Source organism: Patagioenas fasciata, chromosome 3 (assembly GCF_037038585.1).
Source record: "Patagioenas fasciata isolate bPatFas1 chromosome 3, bPatFas1.hap1, whole genome shotgun sequence".
NCBI classification, from domain to species: domain Eukaryota; kingdom Metazoa; phylum Chordata; class Aves; order Columbiformes; family Columbidae; genus Patagioenas; species Patagioenas fasciata.
Window position 1 is genome coordinate 1251077 of NC_092522.1, and position 26201 is coordinate 1277277.

At 40.4% G+C, this 26201-nt stretch overlaps 1 protein-coding gene across 4 annotated transcripts in view; it reads right to left on the bottom strand.

Moving 5' to 3' along the window:
- The window catches only part of PSME4 (proteasome activator subunit 4), a 46735-nt gene that overhangs the window by 17763 nt on the left and 2771 nt on the right, over window positions 1–26201 (bottom strand). For 2 of the 4 annotated variants that reach the window (XM_065836025.2, XM_071805605.1), the window contains exons 2-27: window positions 23693–23833; window positions 23036–23152; window positions 21674–21733; window positions 18361–18405; window positions 17652–17801; window positions 16639–16702; window positions 13844–13918; window positions 13218–13340; window positions 12645–12737; window positions 11513–11778; window positions 9821–10007; window positions 9042–9131; window positions 7990–8054; window positions 7743–7893; window positions 6893–6991; window positions 6442–6511; window positions 5954–6021; window positions 5190–5405; window positions 3833–3990; window positions 1683–1778; window positions 1506–1561; window positions 1216–1272; window positions 966–1021; window positions 784–882; window positions 319–381; window positions 93–188 (exon numbers count right to left, since the gene is read on the bottom strand). In XM_065836025.2, the coding sequence (XP_065692097.2) occupies window positions 93–188; window positions 319–381; window positions 784–882; window positions 966–1021; window positions 1216–1272; window positions 1506–1561; window positions 1683–1778; window positions 3833–3990; window positions 5190–5405; window positions 5954–6021; window positions 6442–6511; window positions 6893–6991; window positions 7743–7893; window positions 7990–8054; window positions 9042–9131; window positions 9821–10007; window positions 11513–11778; window positions 12645–12737; window positions 13218–13340; window positions 13844–13918; window positions 16639–16702; window positions 17652–17801; window positions 18361–18405; window positions 21674–21733; window positions 23036–23152; window positions 23693–23833 (2761 nt within the window). The remainder of the gene's footprint in view (window positions 1–92; window positions 189–318; window positions 382–783; window positions 883–965; window positions 1022–1215; window positions 1273–1505; window positions 1562–1682; window positions 1779–3832; window positions 3991–5189; window positions 5406–5953; window positions 6022–6441; window positions 6512–6892; window positions 6992–7742; window positions 7894–7989; window positions 8055–9041; window positions 9132–9820; window positions 10008–11512; window positions 11779–12644; window positions 12738–13217; window positions 13341–13843; window positions 13919–16638; window positions 16703–17651; window positions 17802–18360; window positions 18406–21673; window positions 21734–23035; window positions 23153–23692; window positions 23834–26201) is intronic. The other 2 variants (XM_071805607.1, XM_065836024.2) reach the window with 1 other exon arrangement.

The following is a 26201-nucleotide window of genomic DNA, read 5'->3' on the forward strand; positions in this document are numbered from 1 at the left end:
TGAACTGAAACGTGAAGATCCTGAAAACAAAACTTGAAGACATGAACAAAACAAAATCCACGTATTCCAGTTCACCAGGCGTTGTTCCTTACCTGGCCATATGAACTTGTGGACAAACACAAAAGATCTCTGATCATCTCTTGGTGGGAGGTTTTATATTCACAGCCTTCCATCGTTAGTGTTCTCAGCTAAATGGCAGAGAAAACACAAAGGACAGATTGCCTTTACACTTCACAAATGAGAAACATCTTTTGCTATATGGCAACACAACAAATGTTACGTTTCAAGTGAAATGGTGGGTGAAGATTTAAGTGTTACCTCATGCTGCAACATAACTCTGTCAATCAGCAAAGCCCGGATATGCTGTTTCTTCCCTCGAAGCTGTAATCAAACACATCACAATATTCACATTAGCCATTTGTTCTGACTGAACTCCCCACGTCCTCTTTTTCTTCTAGAAACAGGTATATTTGCTGTCACGATCCTTCTTGGTAGACAACCTTCATGTTTTGTCCCCGTGAAGTTTTCTCTTTGCTATTCCTCTGCAAGCCCAAAGGAAGCTCTGGGCCCAAAGATGTCCCAGAGCACTACGCCAAGAAATGCTCAGCTATTTAGTCGTAAAATTTCCAAGTAAAGGTACAAAACAACATTCTTATCAAGGAACTAGATTTCAAATGTATGAAAACTGATGAGGACATTAACAAAACCATGACAAAAGTCTCCCTGAACGCTGGGAACTATTGCAACCCCCACCTACGTTTCACAAAGAAAAGAAACACTGACCCTGTTCTCCATCGACTTTTTCACCAGATTAAAGCTTTTCCACCGTGAATCAAACTCATGTTTGTGAGACCCTTGGAACTGTAAAACATCACTAATAATCTGTAGAAGAAAAGTGATGACAAAGAATGAGTATTTCACAAAATGAGTCATCTTGCGTTAAGTATTACAAATTATAAATATACCTTTATTATTAGAAACAAAGACTTGGTATCATCTTCTGAATTATCAAGTATATAGCCTGCAATTGGAAGAAAAATAATTTATTATAAGACAGGAAAAGGGCTTTAAAAATTAGCAATAGTTTTAGTTCTACAAAGCTTAAATTTAAGGATATAGGCAAAGTAAATGAAACAAGTTTCTCATCGATGAAGTTACGCTTGAAAGCACAACAAAACACAGCGCTTTAGATAGAGGAGGAGCGGCTGAACTTACGCAGCAATTTCCTTGTAACCCTTGCAATTGTTTCTCGATAATTCTCTCTTGATAGATCTAGAAAAAAATGAAACATTTTTATCTTCATTATACAGTAGTACAAAAAGCAACTTCTAGATAAGCAGGTCAGTGGAAAGCTGGAGCAGATTATTCAGAAGTGGCAGTGTGGCTTACTGTAAAAATAACCATCCCGTGATATTTAAGGGCAGTTCTCTCACAGGGCCTTCTTTTCTTTATCCACTCAGAAGATTTTTATAGGTACATACTCATCATTTTTGCCTTATACTTACCATATTCAACACCAGTGTACAGTTTTGTCTCTTCCAAGGACACCAGACTTGGAACCCTATATGAAAACAAACCAAGGATTACTACACGTCACGGAAATCCCTGACTATGCGACTTTCGCTGATGTTTAATTCATTTTAACAAGTTAAATCACGCACCAGACATTAGGATTTACTTACAGGTGAGCCACCCTTTCTCCTTGCAGAGGAGGCAGAATGTTCCCCGATCCAATCAAGCAGTTATGCACGATAGCAAGACACTGCTGCACATCATCTCTTAAACAAAAGAGGAAACCTGATTACTTATCGGTTAAAGGCTTGAAGACACACAAATGCTAAAGCATGGTTTTTGCTGAGGTTTTAGACAAGCTCTTCAGCTGTATCACTTCCAAACACAAGAGGGAGCACTAATCAAACCAAGGTGTGCTTTTCTGATCCAGCCTAATTCTGTTACAGAACAACGCCACCCAACTTCATTCTCTGGAAAACTTGCTTTGGGGATTTTACATTCTGAAACCGTGCAGGAGACGTCAGTATAATGAGAAACTCGCCTCAAACCAGACAGCTTTATGCCAAAAAATTGTTTTGGAGAAATCTCAGCTAAAAGCCATGCAATAAGGCCAAGAGAAGTCCCCCCCACTACGCGCAGGAGGAGGGAATTCACTCTTTATGAGTAACTTACAGTCCAAAGATAAATTGTAACGCAACAACATGAACAAGTTTTTTTTCCTGTGTTATTTTAGAGAACGAAGGAATTCTTTTTAAAGCCATCTTATCCAAAGTGGTGTATTTAGTATCTAGTTAATTGTGCCCACGGTTCTCATCGTTGTGGCAAGCAGCTCTTGTTTGTAAAATAACTCTGTTCAGCCCTCTTAAGAGGTTCCCAGACTGAAGAACTCTGAGTACTCAGGCATTACTTATCAGCTCTCTAAATACATGTGTTCAAAGGCTCTTACAAGTTTGCATTTTATCTTTTGCCACGAAAAAAATCTTACTCTGGAGCTCCTAAATATATTAAAAATGTTTGATTTCCAATTCTTACTGAGTGGAATACTGAGTGGGGGGAAAAGACATTTGAGAAGCATTCAAGCTCCAGAAATAGAGCAATTCGAAGCAACAGCAGGCTCATCTAGTATCCCATACATTCACCCCTGTTACTCCCTCAGCAGCTAATAATATTCTCCACTCTGGTAGCTTTGTTATCCTTCCAATTTAACTTGCAACTCATGCACTTGGCTACATTTGCCCAAATCGCCACCATTTGTCTCTATTAGGTAGAAGAGTGAAGCCCTGACCAAACTGAAGTCCAAGTCATTAGAAATCAACACCTTAACATACAAGGTGTCAAGAAGAAGAAGAGAAATAAACATACCCATGAACCAAAGACTTAAATAGTTAGCATATCCTTTTCTTTTTTTAGTTTAAGTATGCGTTCTGATCGCAGTTTGGTGGTGTTGATTTGTCAAGTGTATATTCTCTTTTCCAGATTTAAAAAAACCATAGGAATTGATCAGACAGAAAACCCATCTGAGTGTGACACACCACGGCCTGTTTTCTGTAGGGCAGGATTTTATAGCACGAGGTACAACGGCACATGGAGCACATATAGCGTCACGGATGTGAAGTTTTAACATAAGAAACAAGGAGTGTTCAAGATGTAATGCCTGTGAACAGTTTTAGCCATCTGATACTGTAAAATGCTTCAGCACACATTAAACTCATGATTATCTTGTGCTTGGGGAACTATCACATGAAGCCAGTTTCACAAGGCTGGGCGAGGGTATTCTTACCCCATTCCCATTCGTTAGGAAAACACCTCCTCATTTCCAAGGCTGCCACTTGCTGCAGGGACACGCTACGTCCTGAATCACCAAAGGAAGCGGGGAGGCACATTTCCAAGCCAAATTGGTTCTGTGTTCCACGTCACAGCTCAGGAACACAAATGGTTGTGCCAAAGTAGCAAGAGTCCGGAGAAAGAGCTTTGTTTGTTGCTGACTACAGTTACATGGAAACGTAACTTGTGGTATGGATTAAAAAAAACTTCCAGAACAGAAAAAGTCTTTACACCAATATGGTGCCTTGAGATTATTTTTAAAGAGTTATTATTTTCAAAATAATATGTTATCCATTTTATGAACTGCACTTCCAAGCTCCATGTGCTCTTAAGAGTTAAAAATCTTGGAGAGACATCTGGAATCATCTTGAAGATGGTGTAACATTACAGGATTTTACTCCCTCATTTTTGTAGCGCCAGTGTGACTGGCAATAACTACTTAACCCGGCCACAAGTGGCTAAATGCACCTCCTCCATGTTCCGTACGAGCACGAACCTGGACATCTCCAGTTCCCCAGCTGCAAAGTGCTCCAGCCTGCTGAGCTCGGGCTGAAGGAAAGTATCCAGCAAATAAAAAGCGAAGTTAATTTCCTCAGAGGAAGGAACGTGCCACTGGATGTCCAAGTTCCACAGGTCACCTGGCTTACCCCAGTCCTAGAGCAAATACAGACATTCCGTATTAATCGAAATAGGAACCGAATTTTCTGTTTTAAAAACATAGCATTTAATATTACTAAAAAAACCCAAACACATGAACTAGCTAGTGCTTTCCATTTCCTTTGTCCAATTCTACATGGTAATTAAATACAAAGCTTCACCATCTGTTCTTAAAAAGCCTGACAGCAAAGTCATTGTAATTTTTTTTTTTTCCAATTTCAAAACATGAATTAAAAAATAGATTTAGTTTTGTGTTGGGGCATTCAATTAAGATTTTTTTGGTTGTTAAATGAGTACCTGCTCCAACGTGATCTTCCCAAAAGTCCATAAAACAAGAATTAGATCGTCTGTGGTTGTGAAGTTAGGTAAAAGAACACTTTGCAGCAAAATGCAGCTTTAAATACAAACAGGCCAGTTGGAAACTGCTGCACTGTTCACCTGTAATGCTGGTTGACTGACCTCCAAGTCTTAAGAGCAGCCTAAGTGTATCACTGTTGACAGTTCAGTAACTTGTAATGTTGTCACTTCTGCTTTCATTTTAACTGAAGCTGAGCGTAGAATCATTGTTCGTTTGTTATGCTGCTACCTGCAAACCACCATATCCCCTTCTGGCAGTTGTTCTGCACTGACGAACCCGTTTTTCCAGGCACACGTCACCGCTTGTGCCAGGTGACAACCACAGTGATAGGAAGAGGAACACAGAAGGGCTGCAGCTCTCATCCACAAATGCAGATGAAAGACCGAGTTTGCCCCAGTGCAACAACGCTTCTTATGACTGGATATTTAAGTTAAAGTAAACAGCAAAATTCTCCTGCTAAACTTAACTGTTTATACCGGTGTACTTCATGTCTTAATTAAACGCATAATATATTACAAGATTAAGAAACACGAGCAGGCACTCTTGCTTATTGTAGTCATGCAATCATTGTAAAACCCCCATAGTAAACCACCAACATTTCATGCTATAAAACTATTCAAAACAAGAGTCAGTATCCATTTTTTGTTATCACCGTAATTTAAAGTAACATGTAATTCGCCATATGTTTCAAAGCCCAAAGCATCTTTCAATTACACTTTCCATTGCTGCCACCTATGTTCAGAAATCTCCAAATAAAACCAAATCATATAGTGTATGATTGTTTTTTAAAAATAAAGCAAGTCAAATCCTCTAATCCTAAATAAATGAAAATCCTTGCCTTGATAGGAAAGTATTCAGAAAGAGGCTTGTCAAAGCCACCTGGCACACTGCAGTACTCTGTGGGGTAGATAAGTGTAGCAGAACGAAGAAGGTGGTGCAGTAGGTTACAAGACAGAATGTAACCCTGCTTACAGGTTAGGTGGAGGGTTCGCTGCAGTATCTTCCCAAGCTGCTCCCTGTACGGTAGCAACTTCTTGCCATCCACTCGAGTGATCTGATAGGAAAGACAAACATTCCAAAGGTCAACGGAACTCGCTTTGCTGCGGAGGAACAGAGAGGATGACAGCGCTCAGCCCGCCTGGACCGAGCTTCCTTCCGCACCTCGCGCCGAATTCACCTTTCACACCGAACCCGCACCTCAGCTACAACTCCTGCCGCCGCTGGAAACGTTTCACTAACACCTACAAACTGCTTCTTGATCCTGCCCAAAATTTTCTAGCGACACTCGTGTATGTTTGGAGATTCATTTAAAAATATTTACCTTTACCCAAAGCATCTCATTTTTTTCCCCCGCACGTATCCCTCAATAATTGTTTGTATTAAACACTTGAATATGTTTTCCACATACACACCGTATGTTTATTTTCTTCAAACAGCAGCCGCTTATGCCCCATTTAAAATTAGATAAGAAAAATACGTTACGCAACGTCCTTTGTACAACATTTACTTCGTTTTAACAGCAGAAGTTTAATTTCTTCCGCTTTCAGGGGCACCAAACAGGATCCAATGATAAACGCGCACGGGGAGATCACTCTGCAATACCTCTGACAAAAGCTGAAGGTTCCAAAGCAGCTCCTTATCTAGTTCTTCATCATGTAAAACATCGTCATCTAGAGGAATAAGCAACAAGCACTGCTGTCACTCTGCTGCAGCCAACTTTGCCAAACACCCTAAGCCATCAAGCAGATGCTTGCACCCCAAAGTTTACTCCCGACCCTTCGTATTGCACCCAGGTCCAACTGGAAGCTACTGTAGCCAATGTAACATCTTGAAAGCTCTTTGAGAAACTGAGGAATGTCTGGAGACATTTTTCACTGCCACACATTTAAAGCAGCATGCTCCTGTAGTTTGATAGAGTTCTGTCGTGAAATTACACAGAAGTAGTGGTTGGTTTGTCTTTTTAGAAGAAATAATGGATAGAATGAATTTCCAATTATTGGGAAAGCAGGCAAGTTTTAAGGATTTTCTTCATGTTTAACAAAAGTCAACCCAAACCAAAGCCAGTAACGCTAGAAATCCTATGAACTTACTGACTGTGAGGTGAGTTATAACATTGCAGCAGTGCGGTACAAACAGCTTCAAGGATTCCTCGGGGCGGCACTGCAAACAGCAGCGTAAAAAGCACATTAAAAATGTAAAGATGCCTTTTGGAACTCAGTGCACACATTGATAAAAATCTTCTAACAACTTTATCGAAAAGAAAAGAAGAATCGATTGTATCTCAACTCTGATTCAATCCAGAGCCTGCATGGCTTCATGATTTTTAAAAACTCATTGAACGCTAAATTTAACAGAAATGCAAGAAAAATACTTGGTGAATTAACCTCTTGAAATATTGCGATATGCAACCACCCCATTTTAGAAGACATAACATTAAGAATCACTTGTATTTACATGAAAAATTATAGATCTTACATAAGAAAATGTAGTAGTATTGTCTTTTTTTTAAACTAAAGATGAAGTTAGAGCATTTTCTCTCACTTTTACTGCAGCTCGGCACATGTCGGCAACCATTCGACCAGCAACTCTCGTCTCAAATATATTTGAAACAGCAAAGTTAAAGACCTTCTCCAAGGCAACCTAAAATGAGCACAAAAAGATGGAGGTTACTTCGTTTTCTTTAAAAAACCTAGGTATCATCAAATGGTTGATGTTACACAGAAGGTAGCATCTGTACATAATGCTGTATTGTTTTAGAAGACTGCAACCCTGATTCACATTTCAAAAATCAGAATAGAGAGACAGAGAAAGCAGCTCTGCAGAATTCCTAAAGCTGAGTAAAATGTGACTACCATCATGATTAAAGCTGACAATACTACAGAATAGAGAGATTAAAACATAGGTGAATAGTAACTGCTTAGGAAAAAGATCCTAAATGTTACCAGTGCATGTGATTTGCGCTCTCTGCAAAACCTACAGCTCCCAGTGCAACCATTGCCTTGAGCAGCAGAATAAAGGCTGCTACACAAGTAGCAACGACAAAAGCTTTGGCAAAATAGTTTCTGTTTGGCCTTTTTCACTTTTTCTTCTTATTTATTGCAACACTTGGTTATAGTAACAGACTGTAACAGTAAATAAAATGATAAAATATGCTGTTAGAATGACTTCTCCTAATGTTTATCATCAGTTGGCAAGAGAGCACCAAGACCTTAAGAGCTCTGTACTGACGTATATAAAAATCATAAACCAAATTGACCTGAAGTCCTAAACTTCCCCCCCACCAGCCCCTTCCTTGGTCAAAGGTGAACATTCATAACAGGACAACGAAGGAAGGAGGAATCCGAATGCACCAGTCATTCACAACAGAAGATTAAGCCCATGTTCCACATACCTTAAAGATATCCTTAGAACACTGAGTAAGGATTGTGCTAAAAGTAGAAGAGAGTCCTAATTCCACCAGACTCTCCAGATGAGTCATTTTCTCAGTTTCGGTCTCCTCTCTGGTTTGTTCCAGCGTGCTGCTCTCTATAAGTCCAAAACATCTGCACAAACACAACCAGTGCAATGTCAGTAAGCAGAACTTGAAAGTACTTTTAAGTTCTTCATGCTGAGCTTTCACTTATGCTTGGCTTACTTACCTATCCATAAACTGCAGCACAAAATCCTCAAACTCAGCAGTTGCAGAGCACAATTCTCTTTCCACCTACAGTTTTCCAAGGCAAAAGAAGCACAACAGGTTGGTTTTTCTTCAGCAAACTCCACATTATTCCCTATATTAACTACATCAAAAACACTTCCAATTTCTGAATTACATAGACTACGGTGCATTTCCCATCCAAGTTTGAATAATCTTGAGTACACCACGTGTCACAACTCTGATGTTTTCTTGGTTGTGCTGACAGGTTTATATTAAACTCCTCTGTTAATTCTTGAGTGTCGCATTTTTGGGGCAATAAAATTAACCTTCTTCAGTAGCTGGGCCTTCAGAATTCGTGCGGTCTGCAGCCACCAGCTGTTCCCTGAGCTACATGAAGGGTCTTCTAGCAGTGCTTAAGATATTTCCTGGTTAGGATAACCAGAATATATAATACTTTAAAGAGGAGCAAGTGTGTTATTTCCCATAGGAGGAAACCAGCCCTGAAAAGTTACTGCATTAGTTTTTTGAAAAATAAATACAAATAGTTTGTGGATTTGTTTTGATTTGTTTTGGTTTTTAACACATGAAGTTTCAACAGGAGACCAAATTCCCTTCAGTGTCCCCGCCAAGCAACGAGTCACCTTTTACCTTGCTCTAAGTTGGACTAGTTTGAAACTAGAAATGAGGTATATACATCTTACATTACCCTTATATTTCCCTTTATTGTTACCTTAATGTTTGATGGTGACAAGAAGTTTCAGAAATGTAATGCTAACCAAGCTCCTATTTTATTAGGCTCAGAAAAATTTAGATGGCAAGGGACTTCTGGAGACCAACATCCTACTAAAACATCCACCCGGTCAATGTGCACGCTGATGTCAGCTCCACCGCACTACCCAGAAACAAACATGACCCGCATCTTTGGGTTTTTTTGATGCATCTTTGTTTAACATAGTTTTATGTATAAAGCAGTATAGCAAACCTGATACAGTTCTGAAGAGATTATTACAGTGCTAGAAATGAAACTGCAAAGCGACTGCGCAGCGCTCTTACCTCTGAAAGATCATCTCTTTCTTGCAAAACAGATGAACAATCTACTAAAGGCACCAAAGTAGAAAATGTTGCAATGAACTGGAATGTAATCTGTTGAGAGTTGCAAACAGCTCCTTAATAAGTGTTACTGTATCCTACACATTAAAAAGCTTTTGCAATTAACGTATGGGAGCTAAAGAAAATTACATCCAGAGCCTAACTCTTCCACCCCAGAACTTCAATAGTTGTTTCTGATTTCACATTAAAAACTTACCAGCCAACAGTGTGCAAAACCACCTCAATTTTATGAGCAAAGCAACACTTATCTTGTGCTGAACTTTAAAGTTACATAACCCCTATGACCTTTACACTGTTTGAACTGTCAATTAATAGGAATTCCTGAAGATGTGGGCTTTTGGGATCCAATTTAATGAAAACCTTGTGATAAAGGTCTTCCTACTGATTATAAAAGACTAGGAAGACTTGCTAAGAGCTTTGGAACACCTGTTTAATTTTGTTTTTTAGAGCTGCCCAAAAATTCGGTGTAATGCTAATCACAACCTGGTGTTAAAGATTCACTCGGCATTGTGTGACAAACCAAAACCATAATGGTAAGTTAGCAGCTTGTAGTATTAGCTTTTTACAAATAACATTGCACAGGAACAAAACCAGGCTGAGAAATTCTGGAAGCATGAGTTACTTGCTTTTGTACAAATACCAGAAAAAGCTTCCAGAGGGAACTAGCTGGCTAACTATATTAAAACAAATTAACAATGTTAAGGAAAGGTGTATCCACTCACCATACACTTGCTGAAGTCGTTGGGATCCACCCCCGGCAGGGCTCTCATGAGCAGAGGTAGCATGTGTGTTGGGCCTTCGGGAAACCACTTCCCCCCCGACACCAGACTGCGCGCGACCCCGATGACGCAGCTCAGGGTGGCGGTGAGCTGGTGAGGCTCCGTCAGCGTCTCCAGTGCAGGGTATGTTCTGGGAAGATCAAGAGCAGTCAGATTAGGAGCAATAATGGTTCTAAAATCTTCAAAGAAAATAAAAATGGATCGAACGTGTTATTTTCTACAGAAAAGGCACAAAGTTTCTGCAAGAAGATGTCAATGGTTCCAAATTTTTTTTTCTAATCTTTTTCCAACAGACTTAAAGTTTCTCTGTTAGAAAACGTTCATTCGTTCAGTCTTGTTCAACAAATTCAGGATTAAATAAATGTTCAAATAAATTCAGGATTAAATAATTTGCTAGCAGTTGCAGCACAGGAATTACTAACTGCATGGGCTCCTAGACGCAAAGCTATGATGATTTTAATGTTTGAACTTTCATGCAAGCTGTGTACTTAAAAGCATAAGATTCTTTTAGTAAGCATGAAAATTCTCCTTGACTGCCTCTAAATAGATAAGAGATATATTAGTTACATACGTTCATATCTTTTTTATAAGCACCTGTTAAGTTATTGTGATTTTTAAACCTTTTTTTTATATTCAGTACTTTTTAGCAACACTTCCTACTGCTATCTGCAGTCTCCAGTTCAAACAGGAGTCAGCGCTACCCCTGCCCTACGTCATTTGAAGTACAAAGGACCGACATTCACTCAACGGAACGAATTTGGAAGTGTAGCCAAGGCAAACATGCCAGCGATGGTTTGAAGGGCTGAGCAGACACGGAGTCTGCTCCCAGAACAGCACAGCAGTCGTACCCAGCTCTGCTGGAAATGGTCTCGTACCACAGCACGCTGAGCAAGTTGTTACAAACTGCTGAGTTGGGAAGGGCTTTTCAAGACAAACTTATTTCTCCACTGTTTTTAGAATACAGGTTGTTAAAGGAGCAAAGACTGCACAGGAGGAGGAACACAGACAGGGACTGGGATGGAAGTTTGTCATAGGGGCAGACAGTTACATTTGTCTTTTGGAATTTCAGGCACCAAGGCATTGACAATAGTACAAACTCAGTATTTTACAGTGGCACATACTTTAGTGATTTGCTTATAAAGTCAGAAGCCATGACAGTAATTTTAAACAATCTGTAACTGTATCACACTCTGACACAAAACAGAAATATAAAACTTATGCTTATTACAACACAAAGACGCAATACCATCGTTTATATTTGGGCCAATCGAAAGCTAGTGAGAAGGCTTATGAGTAAAGGGTACAAAGTTGCTTTAAAACTGATCAACCCACTGCCTGATACAAAACATTCACAGAAATACAAACCACCTGAGGAATAACTTACACTGCACAAGCTATGAACAGCTCCCAGAACTCTCCCATTTGCCAGCAAAACAAGTAAATTAAAATAAAACCCGAAGTTGTCCCTCAGCCCCTGTCCTGACGGAGGTGACTGCTCGGTGGTGTGTACGGCAGCTGCCCTCACTGCAAGCATTTATTTGCAGCAAGACAATTCCTTATCATGCAGATGACTGCTTTGCATATTTACGTGTTGGGAAGGGAACGGGGAAGCTGTCGCGTTTCTGTAGAACTTACTTCTCAAGTACAGGCGGAATTACTAATTCAGGACGCATCAGTGCAAGGTTCTGCAGGGCTTGGGCAGCCTCCAGGCTTCCAGTTTTACTAAACATAGCCAGAAGAACAGGTTGAATAATGCATTTGACAAAGTCTGTAACATCCTGGTCAGTCAGTTTATGACTCGCAGGCACAGGAGTTAACCAAGTTGTTTTCTTGTAGCGCTCACGATGCAGCCTCCTGACAACGCCACTCGGTAACCTTTGAAGCAGTTTCATCAGTTTGTTCTGTTGAATATACAAGCAATGCTATTTAGTTACTTGGCGGTAGCAGAATCTGAGCTGCTAAGCGTACAACAGACAATTAATAAGCCAGTGTCCTGAAATTACACAACAGCAATAAACGAAAACTTAGAAGAGCTCTAAAATACAATGTTTACAATTTGTCATTAACCTTCAGTTCCCAAAATATTAACTATGATGTTGCCAGCATTATGCTTTATGATTTAGAAAATAATGAAAAATATATACAAAGGATATAGTCAAGAATTATTTACCAGTAGCTGGGACATCTTTGAGAGCACCCTCTGTATACTGATGTGTAAGGAAATACCCTATGCTAGAACAAGTCAGCTCCTTTGGCACTGCTTTGACCAGTCTTGCTATTTCAATCCGTCCTTTCTAGCAGTTATCAGAGGGAGAGCCTCACGTTGTCTGGCAGAGGACTTCACATGCTACATCATCAAAAAGTTATGCTTCAAACTACACATGCATTAAAGTATTTTTTGCTTTGGTTAATCAAAACTAGACTTTCCTAACTTGGAGACACTAGGTCAGTAACACGAAAGCTACGTCACACAAGTAATACTGATGCTGCATATCACTCTCCTTTAAAACGCTGACCTACTTTTCCTAGCTATACGTAATGAAATAGATCTCTAGTTTCAGACTGCATTTGGATTAGGTGTTTGATGAATGCTCCCATTAGCTGTGTTCCTGACATCAGAATATGATTTGAATGACAGTATCAAACTATTTCACAACCGACAGTCTGGCTGTTGGAGCACATACTGCATCTATCAACACGCTCGATTTCATAGGTCTGACCATTAAATTACAGCCAAAGTGATTGTCTTGACATGCAAACAACTCACCAGCCAGCGTCCGTTGTTTGAAGGATGGTAGAAAGAGGCGATGCTATTGAACAGCCCAGTTAAGTGTTTCTGCACTAGTTTACTTGGTCCACCCTGTAAAATAGAAACCACAGAATTTTCTTACACAGACTAAGTTAGAACAAAGAGGTAACGCAGTAGCACAAGTGAGTACTCTCACCACAGCAACAACTCAAAGCATCAAATCCCACCTGCAAACTCCCTCCTTTCCCCACCCTCAGCTCAGCACTAAGCAGCAAGTTCTCCCCATCCGATGGGATGAGGTTCACCCTAAAAGGGTGAGTCAGTTTTGGGGCAGACCCCACGCGTGGATCCACAGCGGCACTTGTGGCTGTTCCGTTCCAGAAGGCCACGGACAGCAGCGTGAAATCAGCCTTGCACCCACATCCCAAACTGACACGGAAACAACATCCTTCAAAACAAAACTTCGGCAAATGATAGCCGAAAAACATTCTTCTGCAGCAAGCTAAACAGAACTAACAGTAATTTTAAATACATCCTTGCTTAAAGCTTTGAATTAGTTTTGTCTCTCTTAATGAGGGACACATTACTCACCATCATGGCTGTGATCCACATTACCGCATGTCCTACATCGTAAGCATTTGTTAAGAATCTTGGAACAACAACTTGATTGCTTCCCACTGGAAGATTTAAACTCCTCAAAATTCTGGTAAAAATCTGAAAAGAAAAAAGGCATAAATTATTTTATTAATTATGCCATAAAACTGGTATAAATTAATTTTCTAATTGAAAGGGGGTTGGTGGTTTTCTTTTGTTTCTTTTCAAAAACAATATAATTGCTGTGAACATCTTCAAAACATCCACAAGCTGAAAGATTCAAAGGTCATATATGTTCTTCACCAAAAGAATATCATTGAGGGTCATTTCCACAAGAACACAGGAAAGTTGCACAAGCAGACTGTACTTGTATAGTGAGGCACGTTGTTGCTTTGGTTTGGAGTCAGGTGATAACAGCAACAACCTCCAATGCTGCCTGGTACCAAAGCACGGCTCCAATTTTCAAAGTTAAACTTAGGTCTACAAATAAATGCACCTCATTTGAAAAACCGGGCCACTGCAGCAGCAGACCCTCACAAGGAACACAAATTATTCTTAGCACGGTAACACGGAAGGCTTATCTCAAAGTGAACAAAATCATCTCATCAAACAAGAAATGTTACCTTTGGTACATACGGATCCCAGTCTATGTACCCGATGTTGTCAGTGGCCAAGCGTGCAAAAAGATTTACTAGATGCTGAAAACAACCATAAAAGGAAATATTCATTAGAATATATCTACAATAAAGATGCACAAACCCTTCAATCTGCTTCACAGATGCGAGATAAAAGCTACCTGTGGCACTAAGGCATTTAAAAAGGGAGATTTCACTTTACCAGAAGCCACCAATGCCATATTTCATGATGCATCTGAATTCCTGCCTTCAGGAGTCCAACTCGTTACCCATCTGAGCACTTACAAAGCAGGTAATTGTGATCTGAGTTCTGGGACAGACAGCCTGCCAGAATATACACTCCTGTCCCTTCCATTTCTTTTAAATGTAAAGACGTACTGATCGTACTTTTAGAAGGCATACTCACACTCTCCCTTTCCTCGTGCTCAGTGAATTAACATTAACAGAATGCATCCAGTACCATTTTAATTCTCAACCATTTGTTGTTAAAACAACTCTGAAGAGCAGTAGATGAGCAACAGACAAACTTATACATGAGCTACGTGATGCCAAAGACTTTAACCTTTGCTAAGAAATATCTTCTCCCCTTTTTGAACAGCCTCCACAGAGCACAAGACTCTTGGTAGCATCCTGCAGAAAGGCATCTGTAGAAAGCTCCAGAGTCCTTCAAACACTACCACCAGTTCATCTCATGGTGCTTCCTCACCCGCTGAGTTCTCCCATGTGAATGGATGCGGATACTGGCCTAAAATAACATCTCCACACAGACATTGAAGAAAACTCAACCAACGCATCCTGAAGGCCTACTCAGCTTGTGCAGGATCCAGCCTACGGAAAGCGCGCTCGCCTGTGCTGAGGATGTCACATTTGTAAGCTTTAGTTTGTACACATCTGCGGCTTGCAAAGGCCACAGGCATCAGCTGGCAGGTGGGATGGCAGTTTGTGACTATCTGTGAAGAATTAGACACTGTCACCAGGAGACAGTCTCACGAGTCCAAAAGGGAACAGAAAGATGTGCTCAGGAAAGAGTTATCGGGACTAAACAAAAAAGGACTTAAAGTCTCACACTCATATCCTGATCATGGGAGAGCACATAATCCACCAACATGCCTTTTATGAGCTTGTCCAAACAGGGAAATGCCTGTCAGGCCTCCAAGAGCCTTGATGCTTCTGTCAGTCGCCTGAAGCTAAGGCAGAGCCAAAAGGAAAGGTCTCAAATAATCCTGCCTGGTTCAGAGACAGGTACTCACAGATAACACACAGATCCGATCCAGGAGAGTCACATCTGACACAGCCTGAAGACAGGGGTTACATCTTCTTACACAATCTACCCTTTTTGTTTGATACTAGGAAATACTCCCTGCAAAAAAACCCTTACCATGCACAGAGGCAATTGGTTCTGTAGCTTCCCTTTGAACAGCAAGCTAACTCCTGCCAAAGCAAGCTGAGAACAAGCTTGCAGCACACAGAGGCTCAAATTGGATTGCATAGTCAGAACCCATATGTCTAATTATCTTCATCCAAGCTTGACGAAGTGAACAAGCCTGTCCTTAAGAAGTGGACAAGACAGCAAAGTAAACACGAACTGAAAGCTTTGGGAAAAAAGAAAATTGTTTGGGCCTTCTGAGCAAACTGTCAGAATAGAGTGGAAGGGGGGAAAAAAAACAGAGGTAACTTATGAAGGAGTGTTGATGATTATTTGTTAGACTGTTTGACGGAAACAAACCAAATCGTCATATTAAAGTCCAGGCTGTCATCTTTCTGTCAGAAAGAGTAGACAGAACTGTGATTTTTTTTTTGGATAGCCATCAAAAAGATGCAAAAGTGTCTCCAGACAATCTCAAGTACAACTTCAGCAATCGTCCCTGTTCAAATATGGACGACTGCCAACTGTTGGAGCAAAGACTGCCTGCCTTTATTTGAGATGAACCATAACTCAAACCAGAAAGATCTACACACAAGCCTTTCACAAAGAAGTTGCCAGGAATGGAACATGCTGCAAAGGTAGCATTCAACCATGTTTTGGAAATCAGCTTTCTCCAAAGACACTGAAAGTCCTCCTTGTGTATCTAGGCAGGAGATTAGCAAAGAGAGCCAGATGGTCAATGAGCTTATCTTCATACCAAGTATGGAAAAATCTGGTGACAGGCCAAGTTTCACTGCAGGAAAGCCAAGGCAGCAATAGCACCTAGAGCTGCTGCTGGTGGCATCTCAAGAATGAAATTTTATTTGATTTCATTTCCCAAGCTTGTATCTAGTCATATCAGACACCACTAAAAGGCAGAGAGGTACAGAGCAGACTATTCTCCTTGAAAGCTATAGCACAATGGTAGTTCTGGGCAAGGGGGGTACAGGTTCTTTACTGTATCTAAAATAAAGATGACAACCCACTGGAGTCAAGGCAAAGCACTACTGCCTAAATTACGGATCATGAAAGATGTGTGAAGATATGAAAGATGAGACACTACAGAACTACATAGAAATCACACTATCACTCTGCATTGCTGGAAGCATCAGGAGGCATTCCCAAGGCTGGACAGCAAAGCTGCCTGAGCTGGCCATTAAACAACGGTCACCACCCGCAAGTGCAGCCTCATCTATTCAGCCAGTAATTGCTTGCTAACAATCGTGAAATGATTGTCTCTGCTTTCTTGTACTAGTTAAAGCAGAAGGGGGGAAAAAAAAGCCATTATAACACTGTTTGACTTGAATGCCTTACAATTACATTGTAGGAATACTGAAACAGATTTTTTTTCTAGTGCAGGTGAAAAGTACATACTTACCCCTTCCCACTGGGGAAGATTTTGAACTGACACCCAAAGGCCTATAAATTCATCAAACCAAAGCCTGCAAGAGAACAGAATGAAAACAATTATAATGCTGTGAGAGCAGCCCCCTTACTGGACATTTATCCCTCACTCTGTCAGGTGCTTCACCATATACTGCCATCCCAACACAGGTAAACCAGATGGAAATAACTCACACTTCATTTCCCTCTACCTTAAAATCTAAAATTTGTCTCTATTGACCAACGGTTACAAGTGTCAGTAGCATTTATTCTGAATTCATCTGAAGCCAAGGATGCGAACCCTCCATACCAGTCCCTTACTTAAATTTACCTTCACAAGCTATATTCAGTCCATTCCTCGAAGTTTTCACTAACCCTACAGCACAAACACTTTTAACCTAACCAGTCTAAGTAATCTCTACATGCACTAAACATCACTGGCTTACGTTTCAAAGTTCAGTAGCTCTCCATTAAAATGATCCAGATACTGTCCCACCCTGCAAATGTTTCTCCTTTGATTCTCAAACTTATTTCCTATGGAAGACTTCTGACCGTCTCATAATATCACACCTTGACAGAGAACTGAACACCTCTACCTCACAATCCCATATTTGTAGTAACAGCTGTACTTTAAGCTACACGACAGACTCATCAGAAGATACCCCAAATTAAATAGAAGGTAGGACTTAAAGCTGTGCTATGGTTAATGATTTTTACTTGAGAGGCTACTCCTTCGGAATTAAAATGCATTTAATTCAATTTAGTTCACTTTGTTATATACTGTCTGCTTTCCCCTAGAGAAGGGAGAACTCCTAGAGAACAGGTCCTAAGACTCCCCCAGGTTACTTTGACAAAAGAGGAAGGCTGACAGAATTTCAGTCTTGAACTCCTTCCAAAAACGTTGTTAAAGCCACTATTCATTTTGCTCGCTGACTTTAAGTCGTCTTGTCAAAGAGAACTGCTTGCATTCACAACAGAACATTATACCAACACGGCAATTCCACTTACTTGAAACCCTTGTGGTGGAGCTCGGGAGGAAGGGTGGTGGGCAGGAAGAGTTCAAAGTAGGCGATAGCCTTCTGCATGGTAACGTCAAACGGACACATTAACGGCCGCCATTCATCCAGCATCTCCGCAGTGGCATCTTCCGGAAAGTAGCTGAAAACAGGGACACCATTCAACATACACAGACTTGACTTTAACTTTTGGGTCTTTTAAGAACATACCTAGAACTATCTACTAATTGATCATCGATCTTAGCTCCAAACCCATATCGATGTTATTTCTGAGAGCAAGGCTGCATCAGGCACGCACGTTCCCAGCGAACACAGCAGCACAAAGGAGCAAAAGCCATGGTGGCCTCAGCTACTGACATCCTGGCTCACTAACCGTGAACAGACCTTCATCCAAGGCTGTCAAAGCCACCATCAAACACTAAACCTTACGCTTTGTTTACATATTACAACATGGAACATGCCAGGCATCTAGTTCTCATTTTAAGCAACCTATGAACCTGAGGTATTGATCATAATGCAATAAAACAGAAAAGTCTACACCCTCCATCCCAAACTTCCATGAGCTGGGACAACATCAGCCAAGGAATAACAAGTAGGGTGGGGTGGGTTTTTTGTCTCTATTTTTTTTAAACCCAATGCTTTTCTTCCCCCTCTTAAATTAATATTAAAGATACAGGCTTAAAAAAACCCCAAGCACTTACGGCCTGCAGCTCTTCACCAGTGTTTTCAGGACACTTTCTACAGAACTGAAACACAAAAGGAAACATCAGGGATAGTATATTAGTACATTACCACATTTCAATGACAGCATGAAATCAACAACCATTTGCTGATGTTTCCCTCGAGAGCTTAAGGTAACCTTGATGCAATTAGATGTCTTCCATCAACATGCAGTAGCTAATTGCCTTTTACACAGACCTAATCACAACGATTCAAACCACTCTGCTAAACTCTTGGTTCTACTTTCCATGTACAACTCCAGTATTCACTGCATTTAAGTGAAGGATCAGGATCATTTCTTACAAATAATATCCTGCTTTTTATCCATGAACAACCAGCAGACCAAGGTAACTTCTTGGGGGAAGCTGGAAACACAAACCGAAAAAGTGGGTTTCTGGATTTCAGAAACATTTGTAAGGTCAATAAAGGCAAGAGACTTCAGAAAGTTGTTATGATTAGACTCCAAATACCATATGTGTCCTTCTCAATTTGGTTTTGGGTTTTTTTGTCCAGTGGTTCAAAGAAAGAGAAATATGTACTATCTGCAAATCAATGGTAATTTCATTAGTTTCCCTCACACTAAAGAGCTGATTTAAAGAGTGTTTTCATCCATACCAAGAAAACTATGAATTGTCACAGATGTCATCAAACCACTTAAAAAAGACTAAACCTCAGAATAAACTCAAAGAGTAAAAGGGAGGGGGAGGAGAGAGATTGATCAATGGTGTCATAAAGGCCGTAAGCTCTCATGTTCTTCCAATCTTCTGTTTATTACAAGACAAGCTCAAGACTAAATTGCACTTTTACTAAGAAACACTCCCTGAACAGAAAAAAAAAGGGTTTGCAGAAGAACTTTCTACATCTTTCAGATGTACTTTCTGTGCTCTTAATAGAAAAATTGCATCCTTTAGTTCATCATCAGAAAGTAACACACAGAAATACCGTTTTGACCAGAAAAAGATGATGCAAATGTATCATCTTTAGAGTTCCAGCAAAGATCAGTTTAAGTCAATTAATGCTGAGCCACACAAATACCGAGCATGCACACACTCTCCCTCTAGTCCTGCGCAGAATAAACTGATCCCATACAAGGCAGCAGAAGTATCAAGTGGATAAATCACTATTTCACTCCAACGCAAGCCAGCAAAAGGCCACCCAGCCCTCACACTTCAAGCAGCGCTACAGAAGATGCACAATTCTGCCCGTTCTATGCAACAGTGACAAAGTACATCCGTGACCTTTCCCAGAAGGACAATTCTCAGCTGACTGACAGCATCTAAAATTTAAAGAGGAAATGGCCAAGCGCTCATTAAACAAAGCTAAGATCAAACTCTGCAAGAAGCTCATAAGGGTTCTGGGTTAAAGTGAACACTGTCCTTGGAAGTGTTAGGAAATAGATAACAGTTGTTCCAAGGGTAGATAAATAGAGCATGAACCAGCAACATTCCTCAAGTGCATTAAAGAGTAACAGGAAAAATACTCGCGTGACAAAGCCAACCCAAAAAGCTCTCCCCACCCCATCTGCCCGCTGCAGTGAACCAGTGCTAAGGGGAGCCTGCAGGACAGAGGGATTTTCAGAAACACTGGTGCCAGAGACCCCCAAGTCTTTCCGCTTCACAAGTTTCCAGCCAGATCTCAGCGTTTGTTAGAGGAAGAGAGCAAGGGAGAAAGACTGGAGGGGATGTCCCTTCCTGAGATACAAATTTACAATGGAAGCTGGAAAGAAAAAAACACAACACAAACCACAGGAGCAGAAAATGTTGTACATAAGGCAACTTCCACCTGAGACACAGTTAAACCACAGAGAAGCTCCAGAGGGAATCTTGCAGGAGTCCCACTTGATGGCTACCAGTGAGAAAAGCACGGACGATACCGGGGAGACCGGAGCCTGCTGGTCACTGTTTTCATTATTGCTCTGAACTGCACCTCACAAGCTGTTTAACAGCGGCTCTTGGTCCACTTTGGGCTCGGTTTTCTGCAGAATTGCTGAGAAATATCTACAGTTCCTGTATGCTGCTCTGGATTAACAAAGCCCGGCAGCAAACAGCTACACACAGGAACCACAGTGAGTGCTCCCGGCCTCGCTCAGGTGTTTGACGCTGGCCGCTTATCTAAAGTATCAAAACATTTGTAATCAGGAGATAACGAAGCCATTTGCACTGGATGGTATCTCCCGTTAATTACTGAAACACATGTAGTTCATGAGATAAAGGAAAATTGCTCATCCCATTCACTTTTCTTTGCATTTATTTCCTCCCTATTACCTGAAGTATTATGAGTTTATTATTATTAATATTATTATTATTAATATTATTATTCTATCTTGCCACCCAAAATACTACTAATTTCTGTCACGAGTCATAATTTTGGCACTACATAATTATTTTCTTCTTTTGGAAATGATCGTATTAATTTATAAACCTGGGGTTTTTCTCATGCGTTTCCAAAGCAAACCACGTTTCAGTTAAGGGAATTAACGTATGAACTGACACTGCTGACTCTCACGTTATCAAAAAGCAGTAACAGCACAATTCAGTTTTTCAGGAGGGATTCAGGCCTTAAGTGAAATTCTAGCCCTGCAGTGGCCACTCCGTTATTAAAGAGCTGAAATTAAGCCAATGAAAAGAGCAACCGGCTATAGTTTCACAAATCATTTTAGTGAATTACTGACTCCAGTGACCCAAGCATCTCATCGGGTTAGTACAACTAAAATTTTCTTCCTAAAAAAGCCCAAACAAAGCAAAAACCACTGCAACTCCACTTCCCATTAATGCATATGCCAAAACTCCCGTTATGGCTTTCACTGCAAAGCTTGAGAGGAAACTCTCCTGACACAGCGACTGTTTCACACTTCACAGCTCCCAAGCTGTTGCCGGGTGTATTTTCCAGCCCCTATGACCTCACTGCTCAAGCACTTTCCATGATTTCATGGTTTTTAATAGTAAGGTACAGTCAGTGACATCCACTCCTGCACCGATGCGGATTTTGTCCATATCCAGCACTAATTCAAATGCTAAATCCACCTTTCCTTTGCCCCCTGGAATCCATATGCTGTTAAACGAGTTAGCGTATAGGCGCCGATCAGCCACTCCACACACGCTGCCTTGTTCCCAATTAGAAAGGTTTACATACAGTGCGACATTCTCATAACCAGTGGTGTCAGGTTAACGTTGGTTTCCCAATACAATTATTTATGCAGAAGATTACACCTGTGTGACAAGTGTTACAATCCAACAGAACATGCACAAGATGACACATCGGCCAGAGCTGAACAGAACAAAAAGTCTTTCTTACCACCTATGTAATACATTAAGCACAAATGTTTTAGGTGAAGACAAGCCTGGTCGATATGAACTGAATATAAAAGAAGAAAATTAGAACAGTAGTTAAATTGACAGCTAGAAATCAAATCGACTCAGCTTTTCAAAATATCTCCTGACTTCCACCAAAAAGATACCCCTCAAAATTGATGTTAAAAAAGATAAAAAACACCGTATGAGAACCAATCGCACTGCATATTAACATGGAGCGTCTGGTATCTAATGCAGTTAATAAATGCTAAACATATATCAGCTTAACTTCCTCTCCCTCTTCTAATTTCTACGCAGTTTCAGTAGGCGCTGGCGTATGCGTGAAGTAACCAACCGAAAAAGGCTCTGCTCTTTTGGATTTGTGATTACAAGTAATACCTACAATTTGCAAAATAATGCAATTTAGCAAAATTAATTTTCCAGCTATGTAGCCGTGAGAGAAATCGAGTATGAAATGCTCTGTAACAAGTGACAAGGCTATGCATATTTTTGTTCATTTTATTTATCACCAATAGGATCTTCCACCCAGGGAAAGGGATCAGTGGTAGCACTGCAAAAGCCCTGGGCAGAAAACTATGGGGTTTTTAAAGCCAATTAAGTATTTTCACCCACATTTCTTTACGTGAAGTTTCAATTTAAACAAACACAATGAGTTACCCACGTAATACTTGCCATAAACTGATTTATAGAGCAGGACCTTCTCTAATTGGAATTATTAGGAAAACTGTAATTTTGGAAATTCAACTGCTGGGGAGGCATTGGCAGCGCAAAGAAAGCAAAGAAAACAAGGCTTCGTTTTAAAAATCAGTAGAACATTTCTAAAATTCTTAGCTTTGAAATAAATTATTTGTCCATATCATATCATCACCTTGACTATATATATGTATTTTCTATAGGAGGTACTTTGTGTGCATACCTACATTACAGACACTGGGAATTATTACAGTACATATATTTAAGAACACCATGATTTTTTCCCTCAAATTGTTATTGTGTCATACAACAGAACAGCAGACATTTGGCTTGAGTATCATTAAAAATTTAATATTAAATGGGTTAAACTGTGGGTTATCATCCCAAGTAGGTTGATGAAGACCCTGTTTCAGCACATTTAGAAATGAACTCTACCATATTCATAGAGAAACATCGTAACACACACAATTGGTTGGCAGAAGGATTTCTGATTTAGTAGAGTCTCACATGCCGTTACTGAAATACACTGCATGAAAACATAAGTAAAATATTTACTGTGTATCAAATTCCAGATATTAAAAGCAAATTACAAGGTACTTTCGAGCATTACAGGTACTTATAGCCTACCGAATGTTTTAAAATGCGAACTTACTTGGGAAACCAATTTAATCCAAGATGTTCCGTTTTGGAGTACAATATCCTTTCCAACATTTCATAAAGCGGTCTCCATGGTAACTCTAAATCATCCCTGGAAAGCAGTTCTTTCTTCCTAATAGAAAAAAGAAATCAAAACCAATGAGCGCTTTAGCACGAAGCCCTTGCACGGCCACACTGCGCACCAGAACAGCCCAGACACCACGCTGGATTCTGCTGATCTCCAGCGTTTGGCACACGCTGCAGGAAGGTCAGGCAAGAAAAAAGCCACTTCTGCATCAACACCACCTGTCGAGGCCTCCAGGAGAAGTCTGACTCGGTGCCATAAACATTGTCAAGTTGTGAGGCACTTCCAGATGCAGCCTCAGAACCTGGCGCTCTGAGATGTTTTCTTTTCCTCGCAGGAATCAAACCTGACATTCATTCAGTTTGGATACCAGTCCTAAAGCTCTAAGACGGGCAAGGTGTTTGTGTGATGAGATATGATACAAAAAGGTGTTTGCGTAATGAGAACTATTTCTAACCAACATTATCTGTACAAGGGACTTAAGTGAAGTAACACTATTACATTAGAGTATATAACAACATGAAGCAAGAGAAGTGATCAACTATTTCGAGACGAAAGTTTGGGGAGCCAGCAGAAATCTGTACGTACTTTAACAGGTTTATCAACAGGCGCGCAAATCCTTGCATCATGCTGATCTCCAGTTTGGGAATCGTCACCAACTCGTACAACAACTTGATGAAAAGCACGTGATCTTCTCTGCTGAATTTCCTCCCATATAATCGGATGTATCTGCAAGCAAAATGCAATGAGTCAGCAATATTTTCAAACATTTCCGTTTTATCCAGGAGCAAAGGCTCACTTCACTGTGGGACAGAGGGTTCTGAAATGGATTTCAGCCTTTCAGAACTTCCAATTCATTTCCCTTCAGCCACATGCACTTGAACGTACTCTCCACTCTCCTAATATTGGGCATAAGGTAATTAAGAATACTGGTTTCATTTCTTCACGTACAATTAAAAAGAAACTGAGGAAGCCTGAAGTTTTAACCACAAAGAAACGGTGCACCACAAATCAAATTAATTTGTCAGCATTGCTGTATTGAACAAAAAAAATTGAATCTCTGGCTGGTTACCTTTCTTGCCAATTGCTACCAGCAGTTCTAGTACACAAAATGCTGTTTAATTAAGAAACAGAAGGAGTAAGCGTACTGAACACAAAGATGCCGCTGTGCCCAAGAAGCAGAACGAGATGCCAAATTGCTCCCATATTTACCGCTTCTTTATGTAGGGGGAGGCGGATTTTTAAGCAATTGATTATTTCTCCATCTAGCTGTGCACCAAGACAAGACAGAAAACAATGACTTCTAGAACAGAACTAATCACCTTTTCCTCAAGATTAAACGAGCAGAATGCAACAGACAGGAACTGCAACATTTTCAGAATCCCCCTCACGAAGGATGAAATATTGCCATTTCTAAATAAAAGGACATAGGCAGAACCTCATGAATCCTGAAGGATGCCCAGGGACTAATTACACAGCTGCTTGTTCACCACAGATTTAAAAAGCCAACAAACCACACTTAATTGGGTTACAGGGGGGAAAAATTAACTCTAGAACTAAATTGCTGCAAAACAAAAATAAGACTTTTTACATGAAGGTAGGCAATGCTACATTGCAATGATCCTGGAAGTCTTAACTGCACTTCCCTTTTAATTCCTGCTTTAAGAAAACATCCAAGGTTTCACGAGCTCTCATACTCCACAGTCAACAGCAAAAAGCTTAAAGAAATTGGCCTTTATTGCGCAGGTGTATTTGGAGTTCAGCTTTGTGGAGAGAAAAAAACAAAACTAAGCCACCCACCCTAAAAATCGTGATTAAAAAGTGAAAATTCTGATTGCAGCTCCATCCTTCCCACACAGAGTACAAGGTCTCTGGAGATGGACCAAAAAAAGAAGAGCCAAAAAGCCAATTCTCTATTCTAAAAGTATTAGGTGTCCAATCTCTCACTCCACAATTACAATAGACCTATTTTTAGGAAACGTGCTATCGTATCAAGTGGACATTCTAAATTGCCCTAGCAAGTTCACTGCTCTGCTACAGTTCAAAATTGCCGTCACTTGTGAGGCTGAATAAATCTCTCTCCTAAATTCCTACCTATCTATCGTCATTTTCCAACCCGCAGGACAGGATTATGATGTCTAAAACTCTGATTTTGACAAACGATACAAAAAACAATGACTCATGCTCAACGAGACTCTTTAAAAATCACGTGTACATACACAGTGTACACACAGAGCCCTTATACATCCAAAAAGACAGCTTATATTTCTCTGATAAAGAGGGAAATGGATGTAGAACAGGATTTATACACAACAGTGATTAAAATACTTCAGCAAAGTCCCGCTGAGCCGTTTCCATCCTCACTGTAACTTTGTGTCCTGCCATTCTAATTCAGAAGAGTTGAGCTGCATTTTTCCACATCCTACAAGCAGACGGTTAAATGTCATTCCGTAATAAGCCTATACCTGACAAGCACACAAAATAACATCGTCGGGAACAGAAATTGCGTTCCCCAGCTCCAAAAACTCTGCTCTTGCCTCCTGAAGTAGAAAGCACATGAAGACACTTGTGTGTTTTCCAAGCTGTAGTCAACTGTGTGTACGGGAGCTATTAAATGTTAATATTATACTACTATGCTAATTCACAGGCTGTGTTCTATAACACAGAAGAGGGAAAAATGGAAACAGCAGCCTATTTTTGACGGGGAGACCATAAAAGAGTATGACTCAAGTCCATTCAAGCAAATGTTTTTGATGCGACCTGCCACGCACACCCTGCAGCAAGTTACACAACTGAGATCCAGCCTTCTGCCTCCACAGCTGGATCAGGGCGTTAAAACACACACATTTTACTCACCAAACTTGGCAGAATCCTGGGACAACGATTACAGAGTTCATGGCCAATCTGAAGCAAGCAGTTTTACTTGCTTATGAAGTCCCACTAAGCCGTAAATTACTTCAGTGACTGCAGCGTTCCTGCCTTCACAAGCAAGTTCTCTCACCACGCTGAGCCCATGCATCCCAACCAAAGAACCAGTTTGCATCACTGAAAACGATGTATAACAGAATTATGCAGATCAGCTTGCAGATATTATATC